Here is a 12,161-nt window from a genome sequence, read left to right as displayed (position 1 = left end):
GCTATGCCAGTTTTTTTTTTTTTTGGTGGATTATTTCAGTTTTTTGCATATATGAACGTGGCATTTATGAACGGAAATAATTTTACCTATTGTTTTCCAAAGTGGATGCCTTTTATTTCTTTTTCTTTTCTAATTGCTCTGGCTAGGACTTCTAATACTATGTTGAACAGAAGTGACTAAAGTGAGAATCCTTGTCCTATTCCTGATCTTGAAGAAAACTTCAAGTCTTTCACAGTTGAGTATGTGTGATGTTAACTGTTGGTCTTATATAAGGCCTTTATCATGTTGAAGAAGTTTTTTTCTATTCTTTGTATAGTGTTTTTATCATAAAAAGAGTATTGTTTTGCCAAATGCTTTCTCTGCATCAGTCCAGATAATTATGTGGGTTTTTTCCTTTATTCTCTCAGAGTTTTATGTATTGCATTGATTGGTGGTTTTTTGGTTTTTTTTTGAGACTGGGTCTCACTCTGTCACCCAGGCTGGAATGAAGTGGCACAGTCATGGCTTACTGCAGGCTGGAATTCCTGGGCTCAGGTGATCCTCCCACCTCAGCCTTCTGAGTAGCTAGGCATGTTCATTGTACCCAGCTAATTTATTTTTATTTTTATTTTTTGGTGGAGACAGGGTCTGCTAGGTTGCCCAGCCTAGTCTCAAACTTCTGGTCTCAAGTTATTTCTCTCCTCAGTTCCCTGAAGTGCTAGGATTACAGGCACAAGCTGCTGCACATGGCCTTGATTGTTTTTTATTTGTTGAGCTGTTCTTGCATTCCAGGAATAAATCTCACTTGGTTATTGTGTATAGTCTGGCTGTAGTTTGCATGTTTGTCTGAACCTCATGTTGAAATTTGATCCTCAGTATTGGAAATGGGACCTAATGGGCGGTGTTGAAGTCATAGCTGCAGATCTCTCATGAAGGGCTTAATGAGTGAGTTCTTGCTCTATTAATCCCATGAGAGCTGGTTGTTAAAAAGAGCCCGGCATCTCCCTCACCCATCTTTTTCCATGTGATCTCTGCACACACTGGCTCCCCTTCACCTTTTACCAGGAGTGGAAGCAGGCTGAGGCCTTCACCAGATGCCCAGTCTAATAGCCAGCAGACTTGTGAACCAAATAAACATCCTTTTCTTATAAATTACCTAGTCTTAGGTATTCCTTTACAGCAATGCTAAATAAATTAAGGTGAGTTCTTTTAAAAATTGTGCAGAATTTGGTTTGCTGGCATATTGTTAAGAATTTTTGCATCAATATTCATAAGGGATTTTGGTCTGTAGTTTTCTTTCTTTCTTTCTTTCTTTTTTTTTGATGTCTTTATCTGGTTTTGGTATCAGATAATGTTGACCTCAAAGAGTGAATGAGTTAGGAAGTGTTCTCTTTAATTTTTTGGAAGAGTTTGAGAAGGTTTGGTGTTTCCATTTACTTTTTAATTGCCACTAACCAATTTATCACTAAACATCACACTAAAGTACAGTTGACCATTGAACAGTATGGGTTTGAACTGTGCAGGTCCAGTTACATGTGGACCTTTGTGAATAAAATGCAGATTGAAAATCTGTTTTTGCAGGATTTGAAACCCACATAAACAGAGGCCAACTTTTCATATGCAGGCTCTGCAGGGCCAACCTCAGGACTTGTATGTGCAGATTTTGGTATACATGGGGATCCCGGAACCAATCTCCTGCATGTCCCAAGGGATAACTGTATATCTTTGTTCTGTCCATTCCAGTCCAAGTCATCGTGGTCTCTCATTTTAACTATGTAGTAGCTGCCTCACTGAAAAGTCCTCTTTCACTCTTGCACTGCTCCAGCTCATTTTCCTCATTTTACCCCAAAGTGGTTTTTTTGAATTGCAGATCTGTCTATATCACTCACCTGTTTTATATTATTTCACTTGTAGTGGCCTAGGAAGCTAGTCATAACTCTGCAATACTCTACTCATGATCTGGCCCTTCCTCTCTCTCCAGCTTGATCTCATCCTCACTCACCATACCTCTAACCACAATGTTTTGTTGTTGTTGTTCTCATAGAACCCCCGTTTTTCCACTTCTAGACCAAATTTTGTTGTTTCTTAAATGTATCTCTCCCCTCTAGGACAGGGGTGGCAAACGTAAAGGATCAGGTAGGAAATACTTAGGCTTTGAGGGCTAAGTTGTTTGTTTCAGTTATGTAAATTTGCTGTCATAGATGAATGCAGCTATTGGCAGTCCAGTAGTTTGCCAGTCCCCTTGCTCTGCAAGATAAAAAACTCCAGGAAAGCAATGATGTGTGTGTGTGTGTTTTAACTTTTTTCTAGTACTTTTTATTTAGGAGATAGTTAATAAATATTTGTTAAATAAATACATCAAAAATCAGAAAGTTGCTTGGGTCTTTTTAGAGAATTTCTCGTGGTGATTTACTGTCTGATTTATAATTGCACCCTTTTTTAAAGCGAATACTGAGAAGATGTTTTTAGAACATGTTTCTTTCTCTGTTGGTACAAGAAATCTAGGAGTAAAAGGCAGATATAGGCATGCTTTCTTTAAGATACATCATAAACTGGCACGGCCAATGTGATGAAATCCCACCTCTATTAAAAAGTACAAAAATTAGCCAGGTATGGTGGTGTGCGCCTGTAATTTTAGCTACTTGGGAAGCTGAGATGGGAGAATCACTTGAACCCAGGAGGCAGAGGCTGCAGTAAGCTGAGATTGTACCACTGCACTCCAGCCTGGGCAACAGAGTGGGACTCCATCTCAAAAAATAAGATATATTTTTTAAATTTTCATATTAATTTTATCATGGACATAAAGGTTATTCAAGAGCAAGCTGTTTGATCGAAGTATTTTATAGTTTTGAGAGTTTCTCTTGGAATTGATTTCTAGTTTTATTCCACTATGGTCCAAGAAGTTACTTGATATGATTTTGATTTTTCAAAATTTATAGATTTGTTTTGTGGCCTAATATATGGCCCATTTGGAGAATGTTCCATTTGCTGATGTGAAGAATATATATTTAGCAGCATAATGTATATTCTGCATATTGCTGGGTAAAATGTTCTGTAAATGTCTGCTAGGTCCATTTGGTCTAAAGGCCAGTTTAAATCCAATGTTTCTTTGTTAGTTTTTTATCTCCATGAACCATCTAGTGCTATCAGTAGGGTGTTGAATTCATCATTATTAATTGTATTGCTTTCCTATGTCTTCTTAAGTCTAGTAATATTTGTTTTATGAATCTGGGCACTGGTGTTTGGTACATATATATTTAGAATTGTTATATCTTCTTGTTCAATTGATCCCTTTAACATTATATAATATTTTTTTTTAGCTGTTGTTGATTTATAGTCTATTCTATTTGATATCAGCAATTCTTGCTCACTTTTGGTTTCTGTTTGCATGGAATAACTGTTTCCACACCTGTAATTGTCTTTATGAGTAATATGAGTTTATTGTAAGCAGCATATAGTTGGTTCATTTAAAAAATCCATTCTGCCGATCTTTTAGGTAGAGCATTTATTTACATTCAAGTTTAATATTTATGTGTGAGATTTTGATCCTGTCATAATGTTGTTATCTAGTTGCTTTGTAGATACTCTTTTTTCCCTCCTTTCTCTGTGGTTTTATTAGGATTCTGCTGTGCTGTTTTTTAATTTTTTTTCTCTTCCTCTGTTGTATAATGATTTTATAAGACCTGTGAGTTTTATACTCTCATGCTTTTTATGATGACTAGTATTGACCATTTGTTTCCATGTTCAGAACTCCTTTGAGTGTTTCTTGTAGATCTGATTTTGTGGTGGTGAATTTCCTCAGTGCTTGCTTGTCTGGGAAAACACTTTATTTCACCTCCGTTTATGAAGCTTTTTCTAGCAGGACATAAAATTTGTGGTTGACAGTCATTCCTTCCATGCCCCAGCACTTTGGAAACAGAATCCACTTTGAAAACAGGCAGAGTAGGATTGCAAAAAAAGAAAAAATAAAATCCCAGTCTCTTTTAGCTTATAAATAGGTACCTGCTGGGAAATCCACTGTTAGTCTAATGGATTTTCCTCTACTAGTGACTGGATGCTTTTTCTCTTGCTGATTTTAGGATATATTCCTTTACATTGACCTTAGACAGTCTAATTTCTAAATATTGAAGTGAGGCCTTTCTTGCACTGTTTTTGCCTGGCATTCTTTGAGCCTTTTATTCTTTGGATGTGTAGATCTCGTTCTAGACTAGGGAAGTTTTCCTCATTATTTCCTCAAATAGGTTTTCCAAGGTTTTTGCCTTTTTTTTCCCCCGAGAATACCTGCGATTTGTTGGTTTGCTTGTTTTAGTTGACCCATAGTTGCAGAAGGCTTTGATCATTTTTTTTACAATTTTTAAAGATTTATTTTGTCTGATTGATTAATTCAGCAAGTGTATCTTCAAATTTTGAGATTCTTCTGCTTGGTCTAGTCCATTGTTTGTGTTCAACTGTATTTTGTAATTCCTTCCATACATTTTTTTATTCCAGAAGTTCTTTTAAAAAAACAAAAGCAAAAACTATGCCTTTGGTAAATTTCTCATTCATATCCTGAATTTCATTTCCTTATTAGTATTTTGGCTGGGCATGGTGGCTGATGCCTGTAATTCCAGGAATTTAGGAGGCTGAAGTGAGAAGATAGCTTGATGCCAGGAGTCCCAGACCATCCTGGGCAACATAGTGAGATACTCTCTCTAAAAAAAAATTGTTTTAATTAGCTGGGCATGATAATGCACACCTCTAGTTCCATCCCCTCAGGAAGCTAAGGTGGAAGGATCACTTGAACCCATGAGACTGCAGTGAGCTATGGTTGTGCCACTGAAATTCACCCTGGGCAACAGAGCAAGACCACATCTCAAGAAGATAAAATAATCAGTATTTTGAATTTTTTATTTGATATTTCAAAGATTTCTTTTTGGTTAGGATCCATTATTAGAGAATTACTGTGTTGCTTTGGAACTGTCATAGCACCTTATATTTTTATATTTTCTGTATTGTGCTGATTTCCTTTGCATCTGGAGTAATACTTATTTTTATTTTTAAATTTACTTTTGTTGGGGCAGGACTTATTTTTTCCTTGACGACGTGTCTATCATGTATGTTTAATAGATTCTTTTGGCTTTGTTTCTTGGATGTGTTCAGTGACATAGCTTATGTATGATTTTCTTGTTTATAAATAGCATTAGTGTGGTGGTTTTCTACAGTGCTGGCTGTTGTGATGTATCAGGTGGGTGAGCAGTCTCAGGGCCTCCTGTGTAGCTGCAGTGGTGTGGGCAGTTGTGGTAGTAGAGATGGTGCAGAGCTTGCATCAGTTAGGAGACTTCCTGAGCACTGCACAGTTGTTTTAGCAGATGTTGTATGGACTCTGCAGGCTGGCCTCCTGTCCACTATGTGGTGCTAGAAGGTAAAATCTGGATGCAGCTGTTGCAGTAGTGTTTATGGTTTACCTTTTTTAACCAGAAGTACTCTGATGTCCTAGACACTGGGCTGGACTGTAACTCCCAGGGGTCCCAGTCTTGTGCTTTGCCCCGAAGCAGGTAGAGAGAGCAAAGCTAGGCAGGGCTGGGCCAGAGAGTCCTGCGTTCTGGCCACCGTAACAGTGGGCACAAGCACCAGCCCTGGCAGGCTTTGCAAGGCAGTTCCCAAGCCCCTTAAGCAATGGTTCAGGGAGGAGCAGAGCAACCACTGCCATGCCAAAGATCCCTCGTGGGGAAAGGGGTTGCTAGGGCTCCACAAACCTGGTAGGTGATGGTTTTGACCTGGTTGGGCTCCCTCCTACTGCCTGCTACTGGCAGCAAGCTGAAACAGCTAGCCAAGTCATAGGTAGTCTGTCCTCAGATTGTGAATCTGTCTCAGGCAGCCCAGCAAAAACCAGGTTCCAGGCCACAGCCCTCCCAGTCTGGCTCTGCAAAGAAGGGGTACCCAATTCTCACACCCATTGCTGGGGCGCATGTTACACTTGCCTTTCAATTCTGGTTGTGGAGGCTGCTCTCCTACTCATTATTAGATTACAAATCTTAGTCTGGAGACTCCATACTAGTGACTGCCACCTATGCTGGCTGGCAGGTTTCTGTGACTTAGGATCGGGGATGGTTTCCTTCTGTTTGCACCCACCGGGTCTGGGAGCATGGGTGGAGCACTTCCCTCTTCTTTTCCCACTCTCCCCAGTGCTCTCCAAGTCAGATCCAGTGTTTGGTAAGGTCAAGGAGCTCCCAACTAGCTTCAGTTGCTCTCTCCCTTTCTCATACATTCAGGATTCACATCCAGTTTTTCATGGAACAGGCAGTGCTGTTGCCTGCTGTAGTTTTTAAAGTATCCAAAGTTTGCTTTATTGGGAGGAGCCGGCAGACAATCTCTTACTCTGTTGCCAAGGCTGGAGTACACTGGTGTATTCATAGCTCACTGTGGCGTGACCTCCTGGGCTCAAGCAATCCTCCCACCTCAGCCCCTCAAGTAGCTGGGACTGTAGGCATGTCCCACCATGCCTGGCTAATTTTTAAATATTTGTAGAGACAGGCCATCACTATCTTGCCCAAGCTGGTCTCAAATTCTTGGCCTCAAGTAACCTCCTACTTCATCCTTCCAAAGTGCTACAATTACAGGCCTGAGCCACTATTCCTGGCCTGTTAATGCTTTTATGTTGACCTCCTGTGTTCCTTCTTAGATAAAATTTCACAGTGTGAATATACTATGGTCCTGCTTCCCAGTGGGTAAGGTTGACTACTTTTCTCTTTCTCTCTTTGGTCTGTGTGGTTGTCATCTACTTGATAAACATTTTGGTTTTGTTCATGACTTGCCTCTTTAAAAATTTTAGTTTTTTGAATATTTCGGTTATATAATTCCAGAGTGGGCAATAAATAAGGAATTATTTGGAGAAGTCATGTTATTCTTCTATTCTGTTTTCTCCTTTTCTCTTTAAATAGTAATTTTAAATAAAGCGAAAGAGCTTACAAATGAAGACTTGAAATAAAGAGATTTTAATGAAGAGTAAACTTTCATGATTGCTGTTCAGTTTCATAGGATAGTGTTAGATCTTTTGAAGCTTCAAAGCAGATTTTAAAATACAGCAAATAGATATTTGGTGCCAATGTGACATTGCATATTTTATGTTTTATGTTCAATTTCTCAAGACACTATTGTTTCTTTTTTCTTTTATTAAGCTTCAAGTGGAAATAAAGAGATTATTTCACATATTAGTCAACATGGAGGAAAATGGCCTTACTGGTTTAAAAAAATGGGTGAGTTCTCATTCTGAATGTTAAAGAATACACTGGTATTGTGTTGACCTGATTTTTAATTTATTTTTAATTTTTCCAGAAAATATTCAGAAGTTGGGGAATTATACATTGAAATTACAAGTTGTATTGAATGAAAGTAATGCAGACACTTACGCAGGAAGACCACTACCATCCAAAGCAATTAAGTTTTCTGTTAAAGGTAAGCAAAACAAAATTGTGTGTGTGTGTGTGTGTGTGTGTGTGTGTGTGTGCGCGCGCGTGCGTGCTAAAGGTGGCATTTTAAATCAAAAGAGAAAAGAGCGGTAAGCCAGTAAAATATGTTTGAACAATTGGGTTACCATCTCAATTTTTATTTTTATTTTATTTATTTATTTACTTTGAGATAGGGTCTCATTCTGTCACCCAAGCTGGAGTGCAGTGGCACGATCTCTTCTCACTGCAACCTCCACCACCTGGGTTCAAGTGATTCTCCTGCCTCAGCCTCCTGAGTAGCTGGGATTACAGGTACTTGCCACCATGCCTGGCTCCTTTTTGTATTTTTAGTAGCGACAGGGTTTCACCATGTTGGCCAGGCTGGTCTTGAAATCATTACTTCTGATGATCCACCCGCCTCAGCCTCCCAAAGTGCTGGGATTACAGGCATGAGTCACTGTGCCCAGCCCATCTTGATTTTTAAATGGCTTTATAAGTCTACTCAATAATCATATTCCTTCTGAATTTTAAAGACATTGTTTTTTACTTTCCATTGTTGCTGGTAAAGTTTAAGGCTGTCCTGTTTCCTGACCCTTTGCATATGACCCCTTTTCCCCGAAAATATTCTTTGTTTCCCAATTTCCAGGTGTTTAGGAAAATCCCAGTTTCTGAAATTTTCAATTGTATGACTTCTAGTTATATACCTCATACACCCTTTCAGTCTAGAAATTCCTGTTTCATTTTCTAGGAATTTTTTTTGAATCACTTTGATTTTCTATTTTTTTCTTTTTCCGTCCTTCTTTTCTTTTTTCTCTTTTCTTCTTTTTTCTCACCTCCCCTCCCCTCCAAGGAGTCTTACACTCTCCTCTCCTCTCCTCTCTTTTCGACAGAGTCTTGCACTGTTGCCTAGGCTGAAGTGCGGTGGTGTGGTCTCAGCTCTCTGCAACCTCTGCTCCCAGGTTCAAGTGGTTCTCCTTGCCTCAGCTTACCAAGTAGCTGGGATTACAGATGCCTGCCACCATGGCCAGCTAATGTCTTTGTATTTTTGGTAGAGACGGGGTTTCACTATGTTGGCCAGGTTGGTCTTGAACCCCTGACCTGGTGATTTGCCCATCTCAGCCTTCCAAAGTGCTGGAATTACAGGCATAAGCCACCACACCTTGCCTCTTTTCTTTTTTTTTGAGACAGAGTTTTTGCTCTTGTTGCCCAGGCTGGAGTGTAGTTGTGTGATTGCAGCTCACTGCACCTAATTTTTTTTTTTTTTTTTTTTTTGGTGGGAGATTGAGTTTTACTCTCTTGCCTAGGCTGGAGTGCAATGGCATGATCTTGGCTCACCACAACCACTGCCTCCCAGGTTCAAGCCATTCTCCTGCCTCAGCCTCCCAAGTAACTGGGATTATTGGCGAGTGGTACCATGCCCTGCTAACTTTGAATTTTTAGTAGAGACAGGGCTTCTCTATGTGGGTCAGGCTGGTCTCAAATTCCCAACTTCAGGTGATCTGCCTGCCTCGTCCTCCCCAAAATGCTGGGCTTACAGGCATGAGCCACCGCACCTAGCCTTGCCTAATTTTTAAAAAGCATTTTTTGTAGAGACGGTGTCTTGCTATGTTATGTTGCCCATTCTGGTCTGAAACACTTGGTCTCGAGCAGTCTGCCTGCCTTGGCCTCCCAAAGTGCTGAGATTACAGTGTGAGCCACTGTGCCAGACTGTTCTTTCTTTCTAAAACATCTAATGTTAAGATGTTGGATTTCAGGACTGGTATATTATTTTTGTTTTTTCTGCTTTCCATTCTTTGTTTTGTTTTGCTACCTTATTGGAGATTTCCTTAACAGCTTGATGTTCTATGCTTTCTATTTTTTCCTTTTTGCTACCATTTTTCATTTCTAAAATCTCTGAAAATCCTCTTCCTAAACAATTCCTTAAGCATTCGCTTCCTACTTCGTGAATTCAGTATTTTTATTCTCTGAGGATATTCATCATAGTGGGGTTTTTTCTAACATCATTTTTTCTTGTTCATGGTTTGTTTCTTTTATGTTGCTTTTTTTCTCCTGTCTTTATTAGATATTCTCTTATATAACTAGTGATTTGCTTACATTTAAGAATAAGACACTTAAAAACTTACATTTCCTTGGGTGAAATTATGAAAGGAGAATTTTAAGGTCTTTTCTCTTTGGCTGTTCAGATTCTCCAGAGTGGAGCTTTCCAGTTACCTGCTAAAAGGGTAAAGACCTAGCTGCCAGCATATTGGGAACCATGCTGGAAAAGGCCATTTATATGTGTTTGTGGGGGTCTTCTCATTTAGTATATAGTTTTCCACTCGATTTTTCTATTTTCAATAAACACTTTCTTCTTCTTTTTTTTTTGTAGATACCATTAGATTTACATAAGCAAACACTTTCCTCTTTTAAATGACACTTTTAAATTTAATCAATTATATTTTAAAATGCAGACGGGGTCTCACTATGTTACTTACGCTGGTGTTGAACTCCTGGGCTCAAGTGATCTGCTTTCTTGGCCTCCCAAAGTGCTGAGATTACGAGTTTGAGCCACTATGCTTGGGCAGTGATGCTTTTAGTAGTGCTGTGTCTCTCACTTCCGGACCTTTTCTTCTTTCTCTGAAGAATAATCTTCCATCTTTTGCTGGAGATGCGGAGGGTTGTTGACTAGCCCATGCATCGAAGGAGGGGGATCTGTGAAACTGTTTCTTAAACTGACTTCAGCCAATCTTATTGTTTTATTTCAGTTTCACTATAACTTTATACAGCCATTTCTGAGACTTTTATCAGGGTGTCCGATAACTGTGAATCAGATTCAGTCTCTGCTTACTTTGTTGGTTGAATATTTGTTATTTTTGGGTCTTTCTGCTAAGTCAGTTACACTTATTCATATGTTCTTTGACTTTCCAATTATGTTACTCTTGTCGTTTTTCTTGTTTACTGCTTTTGCAGAGTCACTGATACAGGGTTTTTGGAGATAACTGATCTGAGTAGCTGTGATTATCTAGAAGAAAACCTGGGAGCGGTTTTCTTTCTTTTTTTTAAAGTTTTTTAGGAGTTTTTTTACACATAAATCTATGTTCTTTTAACACCTGTGGAACATATTTTCATAAAATAGGTGTGCTATAGTTTAAGCAGTTTCCTGTTGATGAATCGTGTTGTTTCCAATTTTTTGGCTATTGCAAATCATACTGTTACTTGGGAAGAAAGAAAAATTATGCCACTTTGTGTACATGTGCTAGTACAATCTCTTAATGGTGATACCAAGAAATGAAAGTCTCAAAAGGCTGTGCCGTAGTACCTTCACTTCTCACTGTGAGAGTTCCAGTTGCCTGCATGCTCATTCCTGGCTGAACTCTATATTTAGCATAGTTGGTGGTGAAACTGCTTCTCTAATATTTAGATTGTGTACCTCTTCTAACCATTATTGGACATTGTGTGCCATCTATAAATTCGTCTTCATTTACTGTACCCGTTTTAATAGTTTAAAGTTGTAGTTCTCAAATTTGAGTTTGTATCAGAATCACCTGAAGAACTTACTAAAAACACAGCTTGCTGAATTTCACCCTGAGTTTCTGATTCAGCAGGTTTGAGATGGACCCTAGAATTTACATTTCTAATAAGTTCTCAGGGGATGCTGAAACTTCAAGACTAGAGACCACACTTTGAAAACAGCTGATTTATAGGAGGGTTTCATGTAGTCTGAATTTTTCTTGTTACTTATGTTGCAGATATTTTCTCATGTGGAGCTTCTATTTAACTTCATCATATATATCATTTTATAACTATTGAATATCGTGTTTTGCCTTAAAAGTTCTTTCCTATGAAAAAGTACAATTGCTGGACATGATGGCTCACACCTGGGGAGGCTGAGGCAGGTGGATAGCTCAGGAGTTCAAGACCAGTGTGTGCAACATGACAAGACTCTGCCCCTACAAAAAATACAAAAATTAGCCAGGTATAGTGGTACACACCTGAGTCCCAGCTACTTGGGAGGTTTTTCCCAAGTGGATTGTCTGCATAACATAAAATTTTTGCACTGATTTTAAAATGCCATCTTTGACATAGTCTGATTTCTAGAAATGGACCTGTTTTTGACCCTCAGTGAATTTTCTGACCAATGTGGTTTGTGGTTTTTATTTCATTTTTGTTTTTGTTAAAGAGGGTAAGCCAGAGAAATTTTCATTTGGTCTTCTGGATCCTCCTTTTCGTGTTGGCCTTCCATTCAATATCCCTCTGGAATTTCAGGATGAATTTGGTCATACCAGTCAACTAGTAACTGATATTCAGCCAGTTCTTGAAGCAAGGTAATTTGAAGGATCAATGTGTATTTGTCCTTTCATATTTGCTAAGCATTACTTTTTTTTAGCTTAATTTTTTTGTGTGTAAGGTGTTCAACTTCAGTATTTAAAATATTAGTCAATTTTATAATATCTGGGTAATTAACTCCAAGCTGTCCTCTGTGACTAATGTCATATATAAATTGCTTCACTGAAGTTTATATTTTGACTGAATTTATTGCCGAAGTCATTTAGGTGTTTATGTCTTACTCCCTGTTTTTTTGCAAGCATATATAATGTCTCCTAACAATTCATTATTTGAAATACTTCATTCTGTATCTTCTGTCATCACTGTTTTCTCTTTTAGGGTTCTTAGTTATTGGATGTTGGACCTTCTGGACTGGATCCCCAATTAAAAATTTTTTTTCCCTCAATCTTTTTGTGTTTTTGTTTTACTTTCTGATAGATTTCCTCAACC

The 12,161-nt window shown here is 38.6% G+C and overlaps 1 protein-coding gene across 5 annotated transcripts in view; it reads left to right on the top strand.

The window, feature by feature from the left end:
- SMCHD1 (structural maintenance of chromosomes flexible hinge domain containing 1) overlaps positions 1-12,161 on the top strand; it is a 159,365-nt gene that overhangs the window by 60,381 nt on the left and 86,823 nt on the right. For all 5 annotated transcript variants that reach the window (XR_013525776.1, XR_013525775.1, XR_008476015.2 and 2 more), the window contains exons 18-20: positions 7,137-7,214; positions 7,294-7,413; positions 11,566-11,710. Coding sequence is in view for 2 of the 5 variants with exons in the window: in XM_035270680.3 (XP_035126571.2) it covers positions 7,137-7,214; positions 7,294-7,413; positions 11,566-11,710 (343 nt within the window). In the remaining 3 variants the exon portion in view is untranslated. The remainder of the gene's footprint in view (positions 1-7,136; positions 7,215-7,293; positions 7,414-11,565; positions 11,711-12,161) is intronic.

The sequence above is a fragment of the Callithrix jacchus genome, chromosome 13, assembly GCF_049354715.1.
Source record: "Callithrix jacchus isolate 240 chromosome 13, calJac240_pri, whole genome shotgun sequence".
NCBI lineage: Eukaryota > Metazoa > Chordata > Mammalia > Primates > Cebidae > Callithrix > Callithrix jacchus.
The sequence above is the reverse complement of the archived record's forward strand: the minus strand, read 5'-3'. Positions and strand labels throughout refer to the sequence as shown.